The 24,858-nt window shown below is 44.2% G+C and overlaps 2 protein-coding genes and 1 long non-coding RNA gene across 5 annotated transcripts in view; 2 read left to right on the top strand and 1 right to left on the bottom strand.

Moving 5' to 3' along the window:
• Positions 1-14,391, top strand: part of ERGIC1 (endoplasmic reticulum-golgi intermediate compartment 1) — a 141,519-nt gene extending 127,128 nt beyond the window's left edge. For 2 of the 3 annotated variants that reach the window (XM_053303679.1, XM_053303676.1), the window contains exon 10: positions 12,392-14,391. In XM_053303679.1, coding sequence (XP_053159654.1) covers positions 12,392-12,499 — 108 coding nt within the window. In that variant the 3' untranslated portion in view covers positions 12,500-14,391. Of the gene's footprint in view, positions 1-12,384 lie in introns of all 3 variants that reach the window. The other variant, XM_053303677.1, reaches the window with a different exon arrangement.
• LOC128348114 (uncharacterized) lies at positions 14,297-17,701 on the bottom strand. Its single transcript, XR_008317935.1, has 2 exons — positions 17,386-17,701; positions 14,297-14,497 (listed from the first exon to the last, which is right to left on the bottom strand). It is a non-coding gene; the product is annotated as an uncharacterized LOC128348114 (long non-coding RNA).
• RPL26L1 (ribosomal protein L26 like 1) lies at positions 17,686-24,705 on the top strand. The gene is made up of 4 exons (XM_053303680.1): positions 17,686-17,827; positions 18,902-19,074; positions 20,496-20,636; positions 24,535-24,705. Exons 2-4 carry the CDS (start codon positions 18,907-18,909, stop codon positions 24,661-24,663), a joined length of 438 nt encoding a protein of 145 aa, XP_053159655.1. The 5' UTR covers positions 17,686-17,827; positions 18,902-18,906; the 3' UTR covers positions 24,664-24,705.
• The last annotated feature ends 153 nt before the right edge of the window (positions 24,706-24,858 follow it).

Below are 24,858 nucleotides of genomic sequence, written 5' to 3'. Positions count from 1 at the left end.
ATAAAACCTCCTATGTCAGCTGATCCTTATGGGCTGAAATTAGTAACTCTTTCTGCTGTCATTTTCCTTGAAAAGGAACCCTGCGTCACTCTTGGATGGTGGAGGAATAAATGGGAAGAGAGGAGTGACAGGAAGAATAAATGGGAAGAGAGGAGTTGCTTGCTCCATGTTTTGTGGCTTTTCATCCCCCACGATGTCAGCTGCCCTTTGAAAAATGCATTTATCCAGGCCTTTGGCAATAAAGCATCTTCCCATTTCACTGAGCTCATTTGGCACAAATAGCGGTGTTATAAAAGCACACAGAAACGAGCAGTCCCTTCTTTCTTGCTTCTGCTGCTACTTGCTATTAACAGGCTGTTCCCTCATTATATTGCCTAATTTCCTGTCCAATTTTGCTACTGTTGTCCTCTTAGGCTGCCATTTTTGTGTCATTTTCTTATCTGTGATTTGGTGAAAACAGGATTGGTTTCCCCCCTGTGTAGAAATGTACAGCTGCCTGTTCTTGTACTGCCATAGAGACTTACAACTTTGTTACATGTTTGTAGGCTATCTAGCCAAAATCTGTTTCTCTTAAATTTGAGTATTAACAGGACACTAGCTTTAACTTGATTTATCTTTACCCATTTTTGAGCATCTCTTGATGTTTCCTAGATTCATCTTAGCTATATTTTGCTTTTCATCTGTTTTAACCTCACTGTTAAATACATTGATAAGCACTATTATTCAGGGGCTGAAATGTTGGACTTGCCCAGACACAGATAACATCATCATTTTGCCATTTAGGACATGAGAAAAACTCCCAGCGTCACTAGGCTATGAAGATGCATGAGATAAGGACTGGATAGTGCCATTTACGCTAGAAACACTTTGATAGATGATAAACAAGAAAGTATAAATGTCAGCTCAGTGGGCAAAGCAGTTATAGAGCTCTGAAACTAAGTGAGGCACGGAGGTATAGAATGGCAACATTTTGCCCTTGACTGACCTGCCAATCCTGAACCTAACTGGTTTAAACTGGGGATGCTCTGTGCGCACATGTGTGCGTGCGCACACACGTGGCTTTACCTGCTCTTAACGTTGTGTGTGTGTTTTCCCAAAAATAATATTATAGTATCCTTTATTTTTTCACTTCCTTCTCTCTACTATTCCATATGCATTGAGTCTGAGTGTCAACAGCGTGCTAGATCACTGTACAGATTGTGGAAACAGCATGTCCCCTCCACTGCCCAGAGGATTTAAAAGTGCAATCCTGTGCACAGTTACTTGGGAGTAAACTCGTTTGAACTCAATGGAACTTCTAAATAAACACACATGGGATTGTGCTACTAGATCTAAGTAATGTAAACAGCAGATTAGGTGACATAGCTGTTCCTAAAATGTATCTCTTCACACTGCAGATGGGGGGTGGAATTTTCCCCTATGGCAGGAAAAACAAGTTGTTCTAGTAAGAACTAATCTGACTACTTTCCGTTCACTATCTCTGCAACTGGACTAAATTTGATCCACATCAGTTAGGTGCTTCATGCGTCTGCCATCTTGAATTGGGGTGGAAGACATAATTACAAATAACACCAGTGTGGCATCCCTATGTGTCCCTACAGCTGCAGCAAATTTGTTTCACATCAGTTATGCAGTTCACACATTAGCCCACTTGTGCCTAAAACATTCATGCATCCACCATCTTGAATCAGGATGGATGACATCAAAAACTACGCCATTGAGGTACCCCTATGTGTTGCTTCAGTTGTACCTGATTTGGTTCATATTGGTCCAGGCATTGCAAAGTTGATGAGTGGGGTGTGGCACAAACACAGAATGCCAGATGATCATTTAGTCTACTGGAAAGTAGGCTAAAAAGGGATCCCTGCATATGGAAAGCTAGTGAATCAAAGACTAGAACTCTGTCTAATTTGTGTATAGAGAAGTATTCAGCACATGGAGAAATATTCAATACTCTACTCCAGGAGTAGGCAACCTTGGTTCTCCAGCTGTTGTTGAGCTACAACTCCCACCATCCCCAGCCATAGTAAATTGTGGCTGGGGATGATGGGAGTTGTAGTTCAACAGCAGCTGGTGGAGAGCCAAGGTTGCTTCTCTCTGCTCTGCTCCCTCACCTGCAGTCTGCAGTGCATACAGCTCAGAATGAGTTTAACCAGGTCACCAGCTGCTGTTTGTTTAAACTAGGCTTTCCAGACGGAGAGTTTTGGGGTGGTTTTGCAGGAGGTTCAGTGGATTCTAACAGTTAATTCTGTTGATAGTCAGTGTGGGGCATCCATGTGAACTCTGATTCTTCCTGCAGTTTTCCATCCACACAAGAACTCTGCATTGGAAAATATTGCAGGTATTGGTCATTTTGGTCCATTTTCTGTACTACTACCACCACTCCTTTCAGTGCTCTGCCTCTCCTTTTTTTGAACAAAAGTGTTCATCTGGTACACTAAACCTCCTGAAATCTACCCCCTTATGTATTTCCATTTGTTTTTTTCTGCAGCACTAGAGTTCCAGAGGACCCCCACCCAATATTTTCTTCATACATTGCTGCTAATAAGTACATAGTTTCCTGAGAGTATTCCCCAATGCAGTTAATGGGGTTTACTTCTGAGTAAACATGCATCTGTTGTTTTGCTGGCTTTCGTGCAGAGAGGCACAGCATCCTCTATAATAAAAAGCTAAAGCGTGATCCCGTGTCTTTCTTTGGCCTGTGTCTTTCTTGGCCGTTCTGGGCATGCGCGGAGCGCATGCCCAGAATGTCCGAGAAAGATATGGCTGCCCAGACACGGGCAGCCATGTTGACGACGTGTTGCCTATGGGCAAAAGCAACAGCAGGGGGACCGGGAGGGCTGAGGCAGCAGCGGGGGAACCGGGAGGGCTGAGGCGGCAGCGGGGGAACCAGGAGGGCTGAGGCGGCAGCGGGGGAACCGGGAGAGCAGAGGCGGCAGCGGGGAACCAAAAAAAAAAAAAATTGGCGGGGAGAAAAGAGAAGAGTAAAAAGACGGGCCTGCGTGGGGGCCGGGAGAGCAGAGACAGCAATGGCGGAAATTAAAAACTGAAGCAGCGGGAGGAGGGGAAAGCTGGGCGAGCGGAGGAGGAAAAGGCCGGATGAGAGGAGGAGGGAAAGGACGGGCGAGCGGAGGAGGAGAAGGCCGGACGAGCGGAGGAGGAGAAGGCCGGACGAGCGGGGGGAAGGCCCGCCGGGGCCTTAGCTGGCTGGCTGTTGGTAGGCAGGTAGGTGAGCCAGGCTGGGCCCCGCGCTTCCCTCGCCGGCAGCGCAAGAGGCCAGACACAGTGCAGAGCTCCCGGCGGCGCACAGGCCAGCCCGAAGCGGGACCCAGCCGCCGCCGCAACAACGGCTGGACCCGCCCCCCTCAGCGGCTGTGGGTTGGAAGGCAGCGGCAGGCAGGGACGGTGGAGCGGGAGGCAGGCGCGCGGCGAGAGGCAGCGGCGCGGAGACCGGCCTGGCTCACCTACCTGCCTACCAACAGCCAGCCAGCCAAGGCCCCGGCCAAAGAGGTCTCGCTCGAAGGTCGGGCGGCCAGCGAAGAAGGCTCCTCTGTTGCAGGGGAAGGCTCCTCTCTGGCGAATCCCAGGAAGGGGGGTTGAAAACTCAACTAGCGCCCGTTAATTTGAAAGAGAGAGAAGGAAAGAGGGAAAGAGAAAGAAAAAAGAAAGAAGGGAGGGAGAAGAGGGGGAAGGAAGGAAGGAAAGGAGAGAGAGGCAGAGAGAAGGAAGGAAGGAAAGAGGGAGAGAGAGAAAGAAAAAAGAAAGAAGGAAAGGAGGGCGAGAGGGAGGGAGAAGGAAGGAAAGAATTGAGAGAGAGAGAGAGAGAGAGAGAGAGAGAAGGAAGGAAGGAAAGAGGGAAAGAGAAAGAAAAAAGAAAGAAGGGACAGAGAAGAGGGGGAAGGAAGGAAAGAAAGAAAGAAAGAAAGAAAGAAAGAAAGAAAGAAAGAAAGAAAGAAAGAAAGAAAGAAAGGCTACTAGCGCCCATTAATTTAACAGGCTGAAAAATACTAGTCATTAATAATGAATCAGGAAAGGGAGATGGGAGTGAGGCTTGATTTTAACCAAGGGATTGAATTAGTTGCAGAGCTTAGTAGAAGCGATGCAGTAAACATGCAGTTCACTTCAGCTGTTTAGAAGCAACATTGTTGCTGCTTAATTAATCCCTTCCTCTCATGGAACCAGCCCTTCTAATGACTTGGCTGCTCTCTTACACATGTTTTCCTGCAAGTGCTGCCGCTGCTGCTGCTACTACTGCTACGGTTTACATAGAAACGTAAATAATAAATAAGATGGTCCCCAAAGGGGCTCACAGTCTAAAAGAAAACATAAGGTAGACACCAGCAACAGCCACTGGAGGGACGTTGTGCTAGGGTTGGATAAGGACAGTTCTTCTAAGTGGTCTCTGTCTGTTACACAGATAGGCTTCACGCCTGCGTGGAGAACCTACCAGAACACTCGCAAGCTTTTTTTAAAAATAGGTAGCTAGACTCCACCTACTTACACCGTAGTCATGTGATCAACACCCTTCTCCTCTGTTCTTTTTCGTCTGCCGAGGAAATAGCTTCTCGAGACGCTCACAGGCTTCTGTCACTTGTCACTTATTATCATTTCCCATCATATCTATATTTTATTTTATAGGTTTATTCCTTTCTGTTTCTTGCTGTTAAATACTTCTCTCTTTTGGTTTTATGTGTTTTTTATTTCTTTGGGAATAGTTGTTACCACCCCCGCACACACAGTTCTCTGTTGAAGGGATCGCTGAGGTGAAGTCCAGTGGTGTATGGCCGGTAAAGGGACTTTTAAATGCTGCTTACAATGCAAAACAGCGTTTCCTTCCTCAGACAGCCATAGTTTCTGCTTAATCTGCCTGGGGGAGTCTCACCGGACCACAAATTGTGCACACTGCCAGAAGTTTTCAAGGCATGCTAAACAAAATCGAGCCTCCTGCTTACAATTGCATCTTTGGGAGACACCTATGTCAGCGACGGAATAACTGGGCATTGCCCTTGCTAAGTGTCTTATTGATGTGGATGTTGTCGCTGCGGTAGCCTCGTTACTACCAGGAGGGCCTGGGACTCCCTCGGGGATTCCCTCTGCCTTCACCACCCCAGTGGCGCCTGCCTCACAGCATACTCTGGAGACATCAATAAAGCCCTTGGCCCCGTCTTCCTCTGACGCTTCTGTAAAACCAAAGCCTTTGCGAGCGGGGAAAGACTCTCTCTCTGACACTGCCAAAAGCCATAAGAATAAAGATAAAAAGAAGGAGAAGGCTTGGCCACATTCGTTACCGAAGGACAAGCCGGTACCAATTACTTCGGGAACCACTGCGCCCATAGTGGCTCCTGCGCATGCACAAACAAGCTCTGAATCCTCCAATTGATCGGATCTGTGGTCGGAGCCCGCGAAACTCAAAAAGAAGAACAAGAACAATCATAGTACCAAGCATGCTCAGCAGGATACTTCGGTACTGACACAGAGCTCCATTGCAGGAACGACCACGGGGCTCCCGCCTCAGCCTGCCCCTGCTCCCTCACTGCAAAATGCTTCTCTCCAGCAGACGTCCAATAGGGCAACTGACAAGTCTTCTTGTTATGAACAGGGTGACTTTTTTTATTACTCTGATTTGGAAGGAGATTGTTATGAGTCTGAGGAGAACTGTTTTTCCATTTTTAGTGCACATAATGGAAAAAACTGTCCCCTCACCACTCTATCAAGTATTACCCTTCCCATGATTTCGACTCTACTGAGGAGAGTGATCAAATTTACACTGATGATGAATATCACTACCGTGGGTCTAAAGACTATTATACCTACCCGAGGGAGTATTACATCAGTGATGCTAAGCGGAGATATAGGCACCTCTCAGGACTGCCTTCAAGGTTTTTTAGGTCGAGGTCCCGATCCCCACCTTTGCGATGGGCCAGACTTGACATTATTCATAAAGGTAGATCCCCTACCCACAGGTACCCCTATTCTTCCTCTCTTGGTCAGTGGAAATGGGACGTTCGGACAGCTAGAACCAGGGAGGATGCACGTTCTTCAGTCGACCAGGCATCCCTATACTGTGAACCTAGGGCAGTACATCCTTCATCCGGAGCCCAGCAACCTCCGCCTTCATCTGTGGCTCCCATTCCTCAGGAACATGATTCCGCACTAGCCTCTGTTCATCAGATGTCGTGCCCTACTGCCGCTGCTGTGATAGATCCAGTTGGCCCAGTCCTCCCAGAATTTTTTTAAAATTCTTCTGATTCTGACTCTGATTTGAGTTCCTCGTCCTCCAACGACGGGGCCCCCTCCCTGAAAATACGAAAGAGGGAGTGCTCTTTGGCTCCGTCCTCTCCATCCGGTGAGGCCAAATCTCTCTGTATGTATATGTCTGCCATGGCCAATTCTCTGGGCATACGTCTGCAGGAAGAAGTCGCTTCCTCCTCTAACCCTCTTTTCGGTGTACTTGATAATGATTCATCCAAGAGGGTGGCATTTCCTATGCATCCGGCTTTATTAGAGATTATCTTGAGCTATTGGGAAAAACCCTCCGTGGTCCTCCTGACCTCTAGGAAGCTTGAGAATTTATACAGAATCCAGCCAGACAGCTCTCAGTTCCTCCTGAAACATCTTTCATTAAATTCCATAGTGGTGGAGGCGGTGCAGAGTAAGTCTAAGAATAAGCAGCTTAAGTCCCCCGTGGACAAGGAGGGCCAGAGACTGGACTCAGTAGGCAAACATCTATATTCTGGTCTGTCAATACTGCTCAGAATAGCAAACAACCTTTATGTCAAGGTACAATCATCTAATCTGGGAGAAGCTCTCATCTCCTGTGAAAGAGGCAGTTGTTTCCTTACAAAGAGAGGGTTTTAGGTTGAGCAAGCAACTTCTACATACATCAAAACATTCTACCGATTGCGCTGCATGATCCCTAATATCATCTGTTTCGTTACGCCGACATGCTTGGCTCCGGTCCTCTGGTTTGCATACCAAAGCATGGTCCCATATTGAGGACCTCCCATTTGATGGAGCTGCTCTATTTGGATCTCAGACTGATGAAACAATGGAGAAGGTGCAAAAGATGTGCAAGACTGTGAAATCTATGAGTTTCTCCTCTTCTGTCTCATCTTTCCATTACAGTAGGCCGTTTCGTCCTCAGCAGCCATATCAGCAACGTGCATCGGCGGCTCCAAGCTTCGACCATTCCTTTCGACAATCCTGCTATGGCCAGTCCAACCAGCAGTACAGAAAGCAACCATTTCAGGCCCCCAGCCAGGGGCAACAAAAATATAAGCCTGGCGTTGCCCATAAAAGAGCATGACTACCCCTGGATGGCTTCCAGATTGAAACCCTACCTAGAACGGTGGGAAGACATTACATCAGATGCTTCGGTCCTAACCATCATCCACATTGGCTATGCCACTGAATTCTTGGAACAGCCCCCAAACTCTGGTGTAAAGCCTACACCTCCAACTGCTGTACTGGAAGAAGAAATCCATATCCTCCTCCAGAAAGTGGCCATAGAATAGGTCCCTTCCTATCTACAGGGTGGCCTATTCTCCCACTATTTCACTGTACCGAAGAGGGACAGGGGTCTGAGACCCATCTTAGATCTCAGTCTCCTCAATACCTATGTCTGCTACCATCGTTTCCGTATGCTGATGGTTTCAGAAATTTTATCCCTCCTATCCGAGGGGCTGTGGTTTGTGTCCATCGACCTGGAGGATGCATATTATCACATAACAATCTGACCGCAACACAGAAAGTATCTCTGCTTCCAGGTCGGCAGGTATACCTTCCAGTTCAGAGCAATGCCTTTTGGGCTTTCCTCGGCCCCAAGAACTTTCACAAAATGTATGATGGTCGTTGTCAGTCACCTCCAGGAGAAAGGTGTTCAAATTTTTCCATATTTAGACAACTGGTTATTGGCGGCAAGCTCTCCAAAGCGTCTGTTGGACGACCTCAAAATGACAACTTCACTCTTACAGGACTTAGGTCTTACCATAAGCTACAAGTCGCAACTACAGCCAACACAGAACATAAGATTCCTGGGTCTCATTTTTTATTCAGTGAAAACACAAGTATCGTTGCCACAAGATCACATAAGAAATATTCAAACTTTAGCACAGAGACTTAGTCAGAGCCCTATACATACTGCACGCCACGTGCAGCATATGTTAGGCTTCATGGCCTCCACCAAAGGAGTTATACCAATGGCTTGACTGTTTATGAGTCCCCTTCAAAGGTGGTTTTTAGACTCCTTCCATCCACTCTGGGATGCTAATTCCAAGAAACTTTCCATCTCGAGCCACGTCCGCAAGTCTCTCGTGTGGTGGTCCCCAGAGTACAACTTGGGACAGTCAACTCCTTTCAAGCAAGTACCTCCCCAAGTACAACTTACGACAAACGCCTCAGAAGGAGGCTGAGGGGCTCACCTGCATCGCCTCTACATAAACGGGCATTGGTCTCTGAAAGAGTCCCAACATCACATAAATTACTTGGAACTGTTAGCGATTTTCAAAGCCCTATGTGGCTTCCCGCTGGAGGTGGAAGGCTGTCATGTGCATCTGATGACAGACAATACTACAGCAGTTATACATCAACCGGCAAGGAGGTACACGGTCTCACTCTCTGCTTTGTCTTACCCTAGAGGTGTGGCATTGGGCTCTGTCCCATGCCATAACGCTCATGGCAATGCACGTAAAGGCGCTCGACAACGTAGTAGTAGTTAGATCAGGGAGTCCTGATGAACCTTTTTTGTCATTGGGCGTTTCCAGACATAGATGTCTTCATCAGTGAGGAAAACTGTCAATGCCCCATGTTCTGCTCCAGAGCACGAAGGGGAAGGAAATCCTTGGGAGACTCTTTCGCAATGGAGTGGTCAGGGAAGGTATATCTCGACTCAACAAACTGCATCCTGATAGCGCCTTGGTGGCCACACTGACTGTGGTTCCCTCGGCTTCTGCATTTGTCCCGCAATCTATTATCCCCCCTCCCCCCTTACCAATGTTACTGTCCCTTCAGGGGAGACGAGTACTGCATCCAGATGTTCAGGGACTGCGCCTAACAGCATGGAGGATTCAGCCAACTGGCCCGTGGAGTTGACAGTTCTAGCTGCCTGTAGGAAGCCTTTCACGTTGGCCTCTTCCAGATCCAAATGGAAACATTTCTTGAACTTCATTTCCAAGAGATGGGACTATGATCCTACAAGAGCACCTGTATCCTGTAGTTTATCTTACCTGTTATACCTAAATCAATCTAGTTTATCTATGTCTTCAGTTCGTGTTCATTTGGCTGCTATTTCTGCCTTTCATGCCTATAATAATAGTACTGTTTAGTTGTTTGCACTGAAAGAGGTTAAGCAATTTTTAAAGGGTTTGGCTTATCTACATCCAGATATACCACCGGTGGCCCCTTCGTGGGATCTTCCACGTGTCCTGTCTGCCCTGATGGGAAAGCCCTTCAAACCTATGGTGACCTGTGATCTCCGGTTGTTGACACTTAAGAAAGTCTTCTTAGTCACCATTACGTCAGCAAGGAGAGTGGGAGAGTTGCGCACTTTGCGCTGTGATCTCCCTTACTTAGTATTTCAAAAAGAAAAAGTAGTTTTGCGAGTTGAAATTTCTTTTTTTGCCTAAGGTGGTTTCTACTTTCCATAGATCCCAACCCATAGCCTTACCTGTGTTCTTCCCGGACCCTGTAACACCATTAGAGCGCAGTTTGCACGCCCTGGGCATTCGGAGCTCTTTGGCCTTTTACGTCGAACGCACATCCCCTTTTAGATCCACTAACACATTATTTGTCACATGTGGCCAGCCCCGTAAGGGTCATAGGGCGTCTTCACAATCCATTTCTGCTTGGATTGTCCGTACCATTAAGTTGGCATATGAGGTCTTCGGATTGCCTCCTCCCATGGACGTTAATGCCCATTTGACTAGGGCAGTCTCCACTTCTACCTCCTTTGACAAGGGTCTCCCCATAGCTTCTATCTGTCGGCAACATGGTCCTCCCCTTCCTCCTTTGTTAGACACTACACCCTGGATGTTAGGGCTTGATGGGAAGCTGTTTTTGGGAAGTCTGTTTTGCAAGCCATTTGTCCTTAAGAATCTTCTATGGTTATCCATTTGTTTTATGCCATTGCTGTTCGTATATTCCATTATATGTTTAAAACAAGAAGAATATGTTTGAAACCAATATGGTGTCATGTGTGCCTTGCTTATTCTTTTCACTTGCAATTTACCTTATTACACAGTATGGCTAATACTTCCCAGTGTTTTTGTTACTGCGGCTCTGCCCCTCCTCCAAGGTTCTGGAGCTTGCTATGCGCCCATCTGTGTGAAGGACAGAGATCACTTAGAAGAACTGCAGGTTGCTTACCTGTAACTGGAGTTCTTCTGGTGGTCATCTGTCCAGTCACACACCCACCCAGCCTTCCCCTCTGCAGAGCCTTGCTCGGAACACTCCACAACTGAGGAGAAGGTAGATCACGTGACTAAGATGTAAGTAGGTGGAGTCTAGCTACCTATTTTTTAAAAAAGAGCTTGTGAGTGTTCCGGTAGGTTCTCCACACAGTGACTGTGTGACTAGACAGATGACCACCAGAAAAACTCCAGTTACAGGTAAGCAACCTGCAGTTGCTCTCTCCCTGCTAAATAGAAGAGAATCAGTACTTTAAAAGGTGCCTCTTTGTTCAATTAGTTAGCAGCAATAAGTCCCATTGAACTTAGTGGGACCTAGTTCTGGGTCAAGATGCATCTGTTCTGTTAAGAGCACATTTTAAAGTTCAAGGGTTTACTTTTGGCCATTTAAAATCTCCCGGTATGATCTTACTGATCTCTCAGAGGAACAAAGAAACAAATTGGGAGACTACGGGAGGAGTCAACATTCCACATGTGATTGTGTGGATTTTTGTTTTGTTTTTTTAACCCTGCTGCATGTTTCTATAAAAACAAATAGTACCAGTGACAGGGGGATGGGGGCGTATGAAAGAGCAGAAGAGTGGTAGAATGGCTATATTTGTTTTAAAAGCCGGAAACAGAGAACAAGAAACTACCATGCAGGGTAGAAAACTAGAAGAGATGTGTGCACAAAGGAATAGAGGTGTGCAGAGTTGTACCCAGGTGTGGGACGGCATCCCTTGGACCTAATGCCCTCTTGCATTACCACCCACATAGATAGCCAGACCCAGGAATCCACAAATTTAGGCTTAGCTCACTAGCCAGCTGTTATTTGTGGCTACCACCCCCCTCTCTTCCCTCAGTTCCTTATCTAGCAAGACAGAGGTCCTAGGAGAAGAAGCAGGCCTTCTGCCATTTGTACTTGGGAGATGGAGATGCTAAGAAACAGTAGGGACCCCTCTCCTACTGCTCAGAAAGGAATCGGGCTGTGTCTTACCTTCTGAAAAACAGCAGTGGAAATGAGTCACTGCTTATTTGAGGAGTTGAGAAGATCTGTGTGGTGCACAGACTGTTTCTCCTTGCACAATAATTTGCCCTAGACATTCATGTTAGCAAAAAAGTAGTCTTGAAAATAGATGGCTTTCTCACGGATTGGACAGCTAATCATGGACAGAAGAAATATGGGGAGGGTTGTATGTCATCTGGCTACCTAGCAACATCGCCCATAGGAATCAGTAAAGAAGGTGGAATAAATCACTGTCTGCAGAACCTCTATGGTACAAGCCAATGGTGAAAGAGGAGGACAGGGCTCAGATCTGAATGGACTACAGCAATTGCTGTTACCTGAAAATTGATTTACTACCCAGTGCCCTAGGTGTTATACAGAACATAGAAGGAATGTTACCTTACATGTTACAGAAATGATATGGTCTATCTCCAGAGGGCTTCCAGTGTAAACAGATAGAACAAAGGTAAAGGGAAGTTAATAGCTCAAGATGTAGTGAGAATTGGTTTAGCAATGTATTAACTGGTAGCCAAAAATGCAGAAAAATCTTTCACTATGGTGAGTAAAGATTTGCATGAATTGGTGGCTAGAGTTGTAGCATGTGCACATGGGAAACCAGGTTCAGATCCCCTCTCAGACTCACTTGAAGTGAAGTGTGCCATCGGTGTCGACTCCTGGCGACCACAGAGCCCTGTGGTTGTCTTTGGTAGAATACAGGAGGGGTTTGCCATTGCCATCTCCCACGCAGTATGAGATGATGCCTTTCAGCATCTTCCTATATCGCTGCTGCCCGATATAGGTGTTTCCCATAATCTGGGAAACATACCAGCGGGGATTCAAACCGGCAGCCTCTGGCTTGCTAATCAAATTTCCCCGCTGTGTCCTCCATTTAAAAATAGCTGAATGGAAATTGAGCAGAGCCTCTCCATGTGAGAGGAGGATTTACTTGGTCACTCTCTAAAAATTTTAATGATGTATTTTTTTCTCTGTTTGCATATCTCAGATTTGTGCTATCATTGGAGGAACATTCACTGTGGCTGGGATTCTTGACTCCTGCATTTTCACTGCCTCTGAAGCCTGGAAAAAAATCCAACTAGGAAAGATGCAATAGCAAAGCAGCTCTTATCCAGGTCTCATGGGACTGAAGCAAAGAATGAGAAGCCCACTGCTATCTATTTTTCTCGTTTGTATCAGATTGAATTGGTATATGTCTCTTTCATTAATTCATTGAAGACTTCTTCAAAGAGCAAGAAACAAGACAAGTTAAGTTTCTGAACACTGGCAGCATTAACAAGGAGACTTGTGGTTCTGTGCTTTCCATCCTCTGAAAATGGTTCTGAAGCTCATCACCTTTTATGACATAAAACCAAATCCTATGGATCTGACTAGTATAATTATTTTAAGAGCCTCACAGGTGCTGAAGTCAAGGCAAAAGTTTAGTTAGAATTAATTATGCAAATCAGACTTTCACTCTAGATTCTGTAATTGTACAATCATTTTGTTTTATTTCAAATTGTGTATGTGTGTTTAAAAAACAGAAGGCTAGCCCTGGATATTCACAACAATGATAGGTTAATTTAAACAGTTATGAAGAACAGAAACAGAAATGAAATAAACAAATAGGTTAGAACAACCTGGAAAGTTTCCCTTTGAATGCTTGTCCTCTCCTTGGGCAACAGTGTCAGACAGAATTAAGTATACCTGATTCCCCAGGATAAGTATCATTGAGTCTATTTCTTTTACTCTACTTGGATGTTAAAATACTTTAACTTCACTCCAGAACTGAATATCCAGTCTCAGTGTTTACAGGTGGCATGAAGTTCCAGGGGGGAAAAGATAGAACAAATGAAGTAAGAACTATAATATGTGGCCTTTGTAGATGAAGGGGAGTATGAGTTGCTGCACTTTTGCATGCTTTCTCCTGCCTTTTTAACAACAAGATCACCCAGCTGTCCAGGTTAGGACCATTGATGTCAAAGGCGAGAGACTGAGGGCTACTCGAACACTACTCTGATGAGAGAGCATAATTTAAAAAGGCATGTGGTGTATTGCACACATATGGAGAACACTGGAAGTAGCCCTCAGTATGAGGAGTCCAAATGTCATGTACACTTGCCGTGATTTGCTTATCTTCTGGAATAATTTTATGATTATGGTTGCCAAACTGACAGCACCAAAGGCAAGGGTATATTTTTAACTGACTCATAGGAGATAGGTACAGCACTGTGAAAAACAAGACAAAGTTGCCACGCAGGCATTTTTCTGCTGGTATGGTTCAATGTTAAGTATGAAATAATTTGTTCTTAACCTTAAGTAAGTGTGCGACTGTGTGCATATGTATGCGTGTATGTAGAATAGTGTGTTCTTCTATGTGGGATGTATGTGTGGGGAGGCAGAAATACTGCCAGGTGTGGTTTTTAATACACCATTGTTCTAGTTTTTAATGAACCAGTGTCAAGACCTGTCAATTTCCATTGATCTCAGAAAGCCCTTTCATAAATGAACCACAATAATTATTGCATGCTTTGTACATTTTGTGATGGTACACAACCATCAGTTGTGTGGGTTTTGCTACACCTCCTAAAATAAACTCTTGAGAATGCTATAATTTGGGGGGAAGGCATTATTTCCTGTTGAAATGATGTGTGACCCTTTAAGGGTTACCTATTTTTAAAGCATCAGATCAATACACTGTGACTAAATGAATTTTATCCAGAAGTATTTCAAACTGCCCAGTATGTCTACTGCGGTTTTCATTGTATTATAATGTGGGGAAGGTAGTCAATTGTCTTTTATTAAAAAAAATTAGTTGGTTTTCTCTCAGTACTTTTACAGTAATATCTGTAAAACACTTTAGAATTTCCTCCTATTTTTCTTATGAAATGATTTATCTTGCTGTAAAACTGGATCTTGTAACTTCCTGTATCTCCTTTAATAATTGAATGGATTTTATACATTTTTTCATTTGCAAAAATCAAGTTGAAAATAATACATGTGTGTTCATTTCTGTGTCTTTGTCTTTCTCACATGAAAATGAGTATGGGTTCTTCTGATGAAGCATTTGAATTTTGTCTCTTGCAATGTGGTGATTCTTTTTAAAGATGTCCTCCTGTTAGCGATCATTAAACAAAAAAGACAAATTAACACATCCATATTTTTTCCTACTTTGCTTAGAGAACCTCTGTTTGGAGAGTGTTGCAGTGTTGGTTTACTAACATATTTAAACACACTGCAGAGGGTGCCCATTTTTTACTTTTCTAAGTGGGGAAGCTCTTGCGTATGAAACTGTGTTGGGATTTATTAGTGTTCTGCTAGACTTCCAGTTAATTTTTGTGGTGGGAATAATCAACTGGCATAGCAACTCAGTAAAATATCTTGTCTATCGTACAAGCAAGTCTGTCCCAAGATAATAAGGTGGGTGAAACTACTTGTCTTTTGAGTTGAAATGCCTTATATCAACAATAGACTATTATGTGTGCACCAGTGTACAAGTTCCTACCCCCAAAGAGCTTTCAAGCTAAAATAAAGAATGGAGAAGACAAAAGATGGTGGGGAGTGAGGAGTGGGGAGAGAGGCAACAATAAAGGTGAACACATAGATTTACACTTATTTAAACTTGGATTAAGTTGAGAATGATAATTAGGTGGACTTGCTGGAGAGATTTTAATAGATACCAATGGCCAGCCTAAATGAACTCTGAGATGGCCTCTGGAAATGCTCACGTATGAATTTTTGTATGGGTCTCCAGACACCTCCCCCCAAAGTGCCAAGAACATCTCTGCATCGGGGTGTAGCTATGGGGTGGGGGCATGTACAAATGTTCCTGGACCCCTGAGGGTGGGTGGGAGGGGGCTATGAGATAGGTAACAGCTTGCTCCTTGCTCTCCCCTATTTCCCTGAAGAAGGGCAGAGGTCCATCTTCGCAGTCTTTCCTGTGTCCACTTGCACCATCCTACGCCACTGCCAGGGGTGTAGCAAGGTTGGAGTAGGCCCCCCACTCACTGAAGTTTTATATATTTTTACACACACACACACACACACCCTATGTACCACAATAGAACATCATCCTAAAGGTTTTTTTAATGGTACTAGAGAAAGACATGCTGTTCTGGTAGATCCAGGTCTTAACACTCACATCCGTTTTGGAGGATAAATACAACTGAAGGAAGCCCTGGTGGGGGAGTCAGTCATGTGACTTGCCTCTGGGGGCCCTCCCAAGGCAGTGGGCCACAAGACAACTGTCTCCCCTTGCCCTATTATAGTTACGCCCCTGGCCACTGCTCTGCATACTCTTATTCTGTAGATTTGGTATGGTTTGAGAGGGCATTTGCTGCTGACTGTAGAGACTGGTTTGAAAACAACAACTTCTGTGACATACAGGCATACAGTGAAGTGATAACTGTGGTTCTGTGCCCCTTTGCCTGGCACTAAGGCAAAGCACAACATTGACTGCATCAAACTGCTCCTCTGATATAGTATATCTATCTATCTATCTATCTGTCTGTCTGTCTGTCTTAGAGAGCGCCTTCTTTTACATGATCCCCACCGCACGTTAAGGTCATCTGGGGAGGTCTGTCTCCAGTTACCACCGGTTCGTTTGGTGGCAACTCAGAGGCGGGTCTTCTCTATAGCTGCTCCTGGGCTGTGGAATGCACTCCCAGCAGAAATTCGTAATCTTAATTCTTTACTAACCTTCAAGAGAGCCCTTAAAACCCATCTGATTGGCCTGGCCTCTCAGGGTTTTAAATAAATAAATAAATAAATAAATAAATTTGTTTATTTATTTGCTGTGAAGTCCTCTGTTCCTTTTTCATGGCTTCATGATGCAGAGTTAATTAGACTCTACTAGCCATTCAGGGTAGAAATTGCTTTGTCTCTCATTCCCTTTTCCTGAGTTCAAATTATCCCTCATCTCAGTGTGTAAGGTAGCTTTTGGTACTGAATTTCAAGTGTTGTGTTGGAAGTGTGCTGAGTCAAGGAAGAAGCACGCATTCCTGCAGGCATGGACGTAGCAAGGTTGGATTGGGCCCAGAGACAAGATTTTAAAATGTCCCCCCCACTGAAGCTCAGCGCATGAAGTAAAGAAATCTTAAATGAGGCTGAATAGTGGTAACAAAAAGCATTCTATCTATCTATCTATCTATCTATCTCACAATAGAACATCATCCTACATTATTTTTTAAAAAGTTTTGTAAATTATGGACGATGCAAGTCATTTAGTGGTACTAGAGAAAGACATGCTGTTCTGGTAGCTCCAGGTCTTTACACTCACATCAGTTTTGGAGGATGAATACAACGGAAGGAAGCCTGGGTGGGTGTGCGGTCATGTGACTTGCCTCTGGGGGCCCTCCCAAGGCAGTGGGCCCCCAGACAACTGTCTCTCCTTGCTTGCCCTATTATAGTTACGCCCCTGCCTGCAGGCCAAACGCTCCGTGGTCAGTGGTGACCCAGCTCTTTGCACCCCGTTTTCTCCCCTCCCTGCTAGCATTTTCATCCTTCTCCTCAACCTCTTCCAACTCGTTCCACACAGCCTGCTCACTGCCACTGTCTCTGTCGATAGCAACTCCCTCGCATGTCGGTTCCTTGGAGATTGAATTGAGGCAGCCAGTGCTTCGGCATTAAGAAAGCAAGTGCTCACAAATCCACACAAGCCGGGCGCGTGCATCCAGAACAAGGTTAGGCAATCTTGGTTAGGATTGCCAACTGTCCCTCATTATGCAGGATGTTCCTCGTTTTGCGGATGAAATGTTGGTCCCTATAGGAACAGCATTTGTCCCTCATTTATTCAATAGCATATAATTCCATTACATATATGTCAACGATACTCAGGCTCTTGATTACCACTGCATACACCCCCCAGCCAGCATGCCCCCCCCCCAATTTGTGTCCCTCATTCTGGTAATGAAATGTGGGCAACCCTAATCTTGGCTCTCCCGCTGTTGTTGAACTCCAAATCCCATCATCCCTAGCTGCGGCTGGAGAGAGAAGATTACCTACCCCTGCTCTAGAAAAGAGTGTCAAGTTCTTTCTGCGGACCCAGGAATCAACGTCATCTACGCTCCTGCTGGCCCAAGGCATGTGGTTTTATTTCTCGTAATAGGACAACAGATTGGGAAGGAAGGGAGCAACATCGCCATCCTCCGCTGCAGTGAACGTGGCTGGCAGCCGCTTCAACATCTGCTCTTCTAGCAAGCTCGTTCCCAAGCTAGCATGACTCATATATTTCGGTGACATTCACTCAACTAGCAACAGCGGCGAAACCAGTACACTGGTATTGCCGCAGTTCTCTTCGGAGGACGCGCGGTGGCGCTGGCGGTACCCTACCCGCGCCGCTCCTTCGTTCAGTGACTTCTCGCGAGAGCTGGCGGCGATCTCGCTAGTAGCGGCGGAAGTGGAACCAATCTCTCTTTCCGGGCGGCCATAGCCACGGTAGCAGCGGGTGAGACTTGAAGAGAATGGTTGGGGTTACAATCCGTTATCATCCGCTCGTTAGGGCTTAAAACTCGGTTGTAGTTTATGTGGGAACCTAAAGGGCAGAGGGGTGGTTTTAGTGGCGCATGTATTTTAGGCGGACGAAGGCCTAAGATTATAGTTCTCGCGTCGGTCCAACTCTTCATCCCCTTTCTTCCTGGCTGATGCGGGCCTGTGTGTACTTGGCGGTGATGCTCCTTTGTCCCATAGAACTCTCTAGTGAAAGTTCTGTTAGATGAGAAGACGAACTAGGAATGGGTAAAAGAATTGATGCTGAAGGTGTTCGGCTTACTACTAGAGTGGTAGTGCTAAGTTTGAATGGGGATGGTGTTGCCGGCGCATTTTGTCTCCTTCATGCTGTAGCTTTCTGGTCTTGCTGGTTCTCTGTTAGCATTACCATCTTCTGTTGAGCCAGATAAGAGTACTGTCCAATTCTCCTGATCTCAGGTTTAAATCAAACAACCTGAGTTCAGTGTAAGGGGAGAATTGTGGAGAATATATATGTGTAGGAATGTTAGCAAAGATTAGCTTATTGTGGCTAATATATAATCTACCTAGCTAAACTGGAAAGTGCCAGTGAATGATGCATTGAAAGTTGATGATCCCAGTTCTGTGAAGTTTATGGTAGGACCTAAGGAATGTTAGAAATAATTGACTTTTATATTAAGTTTGATGTTATGCCTCACACCGTTTCCTCATATCTTGGATGTGTTTCTCTGATTCTCACCACGTGGAAAAAAGGCCTTTCTAGAGTTCGGGAATTTGAGGGTAAAAGAGGTCTAGATATCATAGCAATCAGCAAGGCTAATTTGTGTTTGCTATGGGTTGCTGAACTTTTTTGACAAATAGTATCCATTCTCTGAGGCATTCAGTTTCAAAACTAGTATATTTCTGAGGAGTCAGGTGTGTTGGTGAGATATCTAGTTTTAGTGAGAGATTCTGCTGGTGGGGTGGCTAATGTAGTGTTGCTAATTCATATTTTATAATATCAAAGGTCCCCCCCCCATAGATATCCATAAATGTTTGCTTTGTTTTTGTGCAGTCAAAATGAAATTCAATCCATTTGTGACCTCAGACCGCAGCAAGAATCGCAAACGGCATTTTAATGCACCATCTCACATTCGTAGGAAGATCATGTCTTCTCCCCTTTCCAAGGAGTTGAGGCAAAAATACAATGTCCGTTCTATGCCCATCCGAAAGGATGATGAAGTCCAAGTATGTGTTTTCAATATTGATTTGTACTGTGTGAATAGCCAATAGATTTTATTTTCAGTTCATTAAGGCTATAGAAATTTGGAAGGTGAATGGCTAGCTATGGAAATAAATTGCATGCAACATCATGAAATCTTCTTTTGTGTATCAAGTACCCTAACTGTAAACACTATGTAGTGATTCTCCTGTATAGTGAAATGTCTCGATTCCAGGACCTGTGGATAGTTCAGATTTGCTGGTGGTTTACTTGACCACATTGGGAGTCCCAGGCCCTTGCAGGGCCCCACATTTCTCTGTGGAAATACACCACCTACATTGGATGCATTCACCTAGATTTCTAACTAAACTCTCTGTGTGGGGATGGGACTTTAGCTCATAGTTATAATGAGCCAGAAAAATATAAGGTGAAGGAATTGGCACATGAAGGAGTGTGCATCCCTGTGGCAGATTTCCAATCTCCAAACCATGACTTGGAGGATTTGGAATGTAAAGTTTGAATTCAGCCTAAATCTGGGAGGGACAAAAGAATTCCTACTGTTAGCACAGTGTTATAGAGAAACATTACAGTACTAATGGCTTCTCCCTATCCAAGCTTGCTTCCTAGCCTCTGGAAGGAGGCTATTAATAGTAGGGATGTGCAAAACATTTTGAGCTTGAAATGGCCTGCTTCAGGTGTTTTGATCTCAAAACAAAAAACCCTTAAAATAAAGGGCCTGTTTTGACCTCTAAACAAGACAACTCCGCTTCAACCCAAAACATCTTGAGCGCCATTTTGGAGGGCTGTGTTTCTCGGGAAAGCTGGTCTACTGATTGGGGTCGGGTAGACAAGTCATCTGAGGTGGGCCACAGGTAGACCAGGTCTCCACTTTGGACTTTGCATGTCTTCCTGCCGACCCCAATCAGTAGACCAGATTTCCCCGGGAAAACATCCCTCCAAACTGGCGCTCGAAACACTCAACATTTTGAATTTGTTTTGTCAAAACAGCTAGCTTAGCCACTGTTTTGACAAAATGTTTTGATCATTTTGTTTCAAGCTCAAAATAAAACGCAAGATCCATTTTGTGCACACCTCTAGTTAATAGCATCCCCCGCCCCAACATAGAACTGGAAGAAGGAACTGGTAAGGAAGCTCCATTAAATGGCTTAGAAATTGTGCAGTCACCCCCAATATATTTGACTAAATTAACCTAATAATCAGGTTTCTGTGAATCTAATTTGCTGCATGAGCTATACAAAATGGAGGTCCTTTTTCTGTGGCATCATGTATCTTATGAACTATATTGCTTAGTGTTTGGTCTCCCCAATTAAGTGTTCAGACACAAGTTCATCATTCTTCAGCTTGAACTTCCTGCTGTGGAGAGATTATGACACTGTTACAATTATGGAAGATAACTCAGAAGGCTAAATGTGTTCTGCTTTCTTAGGTTGTCCGGGGCCATTACAAAGGACAGCAGATTGGCAAGGTAGTCCAGGTATACAGAAAGAAGTATGTCATCTACATTGAACGTGTCCAACGTGAGAAGGCCAATGGCACAACTGTACATGTGGGCATTCACCCTAGCAAGGTAATGTTTGGTGCAGAGGGAATCTGTCTTTCAGGAAAGAGTCTCATTTTTCTGAAATTAGTATGTTGCAGTGGATTGCAGTCCTGGTAGCTATAGGAATCAGTATTTGCATAACGTTAATTATGTAATGTTTGTGTACTCAGAATTTTTGGGTGTTTGAATATACATGATCATCAAAGAAAAGAAGTGTTGCAGAAGATCAGAGCTTGTAGCAATCCAATGGTGTTCCCCCCAGAAAAGCATAGTTTGGGGGTTTTTTGCGTGTATTCAAAGAATGCAATCCATAGAGAAGAGCTATCTCTCTTTAAACTGAATTCAGACACTACTGAGAGGGTGAATAGTTGGCAGGCTCTATTACCTGGGTAAGCATGGATCATTGATTGTACTTGAGATTGTTGTCCTTAGTATTTTGATGAGATAGGTAACTAGAGGAATTAAACTTGTATCAGTGTGTCAGCGGTTATACTGGCTAGTTTTGACCTATAAATCTCTCAGTTGCTTGGACATCACCTACCTTGGAAAGCTGCCTCTCTTGCTTTGGGTCTATAGTTAGTGGAGTACATTTTAATAGTGTTCTCCATTAACATTCCCATAGCCCAAATACAGATGGTGAGGCCATAGAGAGAGTTGTGCTTGTATGTGTTCTACTTTTGGGACTTGCTTAATTGGGAGCTCTGTTAGTTTAATCTGAACATCTATAGATGTCTCCCCCCCATATAAACAGTGTCTTACTGATTTGGGGGGCCAAAAAGAGTGGGGGTTTTCTTAGAAGTGTAGGTACACTTCTCTTGTGTGAACCATGCTTATCAGTTTCATGAGCCCCTGGTGGCGCAGTGGTAAAACTGCCGCCCTGTAACCAGAAGGTTACAAGTTCGATCCTGTCCAGGGGCTCAAGGTTGACTCAGCCTTCCATCCTTCCGAGGTCGGTAAAATGAGTACCCAGAATGTTGGGGGCAATATGCTAAATCATTGTAAACCGCTTAGAGAGCTCCGGCTATAAAGCGGTATATAAATGTAAGTGCTATTGCTATTGCTATGATGTCCATGTTCTGTTTCCTATTCAGCTATTGATTCATACTACGACTATGCTTAGACTTCCAACAGAACTAACAGGGGTGCACACATGCAGTGTGTCTCAGTGCAGGTCATCCATCAAGATAATCAAGGCTGCTTCAGTCCTCCAGTTGGACCAGAAGCCAGATTGAATGGGTCCAGTTAGTCTGTTCAGTTGTTAGAAATGTGGTAATCAAGAATTACTGGATGATTTGTTCTGCTGGATAGGCATAAAGATTTTTCTCAAGGAAGAGATGCTCTTCAGCTTACTAACAGGCATAGGTGTGAACTACTGTTGTAGTATTTACTGTATATTTAGCTCCAGATACATTGTGGTCCCATTCCAACTCAGAACTCTTGACATGGGAGCTGCTTCCCCATTGTGAAATCCTTGCTGTTATAGTAAGAAGAATTGTGCCAGTTGAACCACTGAACGGGAAGGACGCATGCATTTGGCTGTGGTCATCGTTCTTGTATTTTTGTAGTTTAACTTGTTCCTGCAAACGAGAACTCTGGGAAGTAGTTCAGCCAGGAGGAATGAAAAAAACCTCAGTTCCCAGAGTTATGTCAAGAGCTGTGTCTTCTAACAAGTTCCTTGCCCTTCAATGAAAAAATCATTGTGCTCGGAGCCTACATTTCTAAAAAGTCTAGTTCTTGTCTCTTTAGTAGGAGGAATTAAAGGGGGAAAAACAGTTCCAATAGTTCCTGTGAGCAGTGGAGGGTTTAAGCATATTCAGCAGCTTTCATTCCACAGAGCTAGTTTGCGGAGAGCCTTGTTTTTTTTGCAAGCCTTTACAACTTAGTTTGGGAAAACGAAGAGGAAGAGGAAAATGCTTGAAAGAAGCTTTGTAGATACTTTATGATGGTAGGGTTCATTGGGCCCTTTTCTGTATTTAAACTCGTTGTGAGACCATGATCTGCATTATTGATCCTTGGCACTGCATTTCCTATTTAACTGCCAGTAACATAGTTATTACTAATCAAATTAGATGCAGAAATAAATGTTAATGGTGCAGTGAACCAAATTGCCTGGGCACACTTCAGGTTATTAACTTATCCTTACTGAATGTTACCAAGGGGTCATCTTTTTGCTATTGCTTGGAGGAATTTCACATGTTGCAGCCTGAGGATGTGGATAGAGTGCCTGGAAAGGTGCTGCCTGGTTTCTCACATCTTGCACGAGGTAGTAAATGCTTCTTAAACACAGGCAGTTATACTGTCCATCTTGAAGGAGTTAGTCCTCAGGTCATTTTTAAAGAAACCTTCCTTTAAATCCTCATGTTTGATGGGTCTGTGCAACTCCTAACACTTCTGGATGACACAGATAATCTAGAAACATTTCAGACTGACTTCCCATTTAGATTTGGAACTGAAACTGCCTTGATCATCCTGATGAATGAACTACACTGGGAGAGAGACTGCATGTATGTGATTCTATTTATTCCACTTGACCTCTCGGCAGTTTTTGATACAGTCAACTGTTATCCTTTTGAACTTTCTGTCCAGGGAGGGAGTTAGAAGTATTGCACATTGGTGGTTCTGCTTCTGTCTGGCAGGTATTTATTTATTTTTATTTGATAGGTAGGTTCCAGAAGGTAGAGTGTTGGGGACTTAAAAAGACTAGTTTACAAATTGAAGATAAGGATGGAAAATAAGCTAAAGGCTTGAATGGAAAGCACAGCCATCTACCTGGTTATTGTGTGGGTCTGGCCAGGTGGCTGGCTGACATGCAGTTTCTAAGTTCATCAGCTTTCAAAAGAGCATGACTGTCAGCCTCTCTGGTTGCTCAGAGCACCAAGGTGGCTGGCTCCTGGAGGAGAATAGTCTTCCCATAAGTTTTTCTCCTTTGAAGTTCTTCCTTGAGCTATTGACTCTGAAGACCTTTTCTCTTCCCACCGCTCATTCTGCTATTTCTTCAGGACTTCAGCTCTGTTCTTCAATTGCATGCCTATCTTTCAGCCTTCTCTTCCAATTCATAGCTCCTGCCTGACCATCATTTTTAAAAAAATCTCCCTTCAGGCTTCTCTCCTCCTCTTCTTGTATTTCTCCTAGTCTGTCTTCTATCTCCCTCTGACCAAGGCTATGCTTGAACTCTTATACACACCAACACCCTCCCCCCATACACACAGTCTTCAGCCAATCATCACTTGATGCATCTTAGTGAGGGTTATTGGCCAGTAATTATGGATGAATAATAATGAATGGAATGTCCAAGTGCTGATCAATTGCTTTCTGATGACACTGTACTCCTAGTCACAGCAAGAGTAACCATTTGTTCTAGGTAGGCTACCAACAGAGGACTGCAATGTCAAACAAAGGCCAAATAATAAAATTTTGCCTTCAGAACAAAACTTGATGTAACTTGGGGAAGAAAAAGAGTCTTCCTATAGGTCTTTGGATAAAAGTCCACCCCAAGAATTTGTCTCCTTTTTTGGAAAGAGCACCTGCTAACTCAGTAAACCCCACAGAGGAGAGCAGTTTTGTTGTGTTAAATGAGACCTTGGGCTTTGCAAAATGGAGTTTAAGTTGCTCAGACTTTGGCAGATATCTCTTAGGTTTTCCACAATTATCTTCTGAGGTGCTGCATTGATTAGCTTTGCCTTCTGAAGTTAGGTGATTGGTGGATCATATATGGAATATCTTCTGCAAAGAAATTCATGTCAGTATCTCTTTTGTCCTTAATGTGCCAAGTTAAAATCGTCTTACTAGCTTGAGCACTTAATGGCAGATCCGTTTGCTCCTTGTTGGTTTTATTTTAATATAGGAGCTTTTGACATTTTTATTCTCTCTGAATGCCTCTTTAAGTACAAAGGTGGAATATAAATAAAATATTTTGTCTTCATAGGTGGTGATCACAAGACTAAAGCTGGACAAAGATCGTAAAAAGATCTTGGAACGCAAAGCAAAGTCTCGCCAAGTTGGCAAGGAGAAAGGAAAGTACAAGGAAGAAACAATTGAAAAGATGCAGGAATAAAATAGACTACTTTTGTGCTATTAAAATTCTGTTAAAATGAAACTTGGTTCTAATTCTTATCCTAACATAGTAACAGAGAGAGAAGTATCAGTGGTATGAATTGGATAGAAATTGGACTCCAGCGAGAAGTGTGTGTTTGTGTGTTTGCATGTGAGTGTGTGTGTGTGCATGCATGCATGCATGCGCACTCGCACT

The sequence above is a fragment of the Hemicordylus capensis genome, chromosome 2 (genome assembly GCF_027244095.1).
Source record: "Hemicordylus capensis ecotype Gifberg chromosome 2, rHemCap1.1.pri, whole genome shotgun sequence".
In the NCBI taxonomy this organism is placed as follows: domain Eukaryota; kingdom Metazoa; phylum Chordata; class Lepidosauria; order Squamata; family Cordylidae; genus Hemicordylus; species Hemicordylus capensis.
Note: the sequence above shows the minus strand (reverse complement) of the source record. Positions and strands in the feature narration are given on the sequence as shown.

Excerpts from the sequence above, each read along its gene's own strand:
- RPL26L1 (XM_053303680.1), top strand. The coding sequence starts at position 18,907 with ATGAAATTCAATCCATTTGTGACCTCAGACCGCAGCAAGAATCGCAAA. Across the intron at positions 19,075-20,495 it reads GAAAGGATGATGAAGTCCAA|GTTGTCCGGGGCCATTACAA; the intron begins GTATGTGTTTTC and ends CTGCTTTCTTAG. Across the intron at positions 20,637-24,534 it reads TGGGCATTCACCCTAGCAAG|GTGGTGATCACAAGACTAAA; the intron begins GTAATGTTTGGT and ends TTGTCTTCATAG.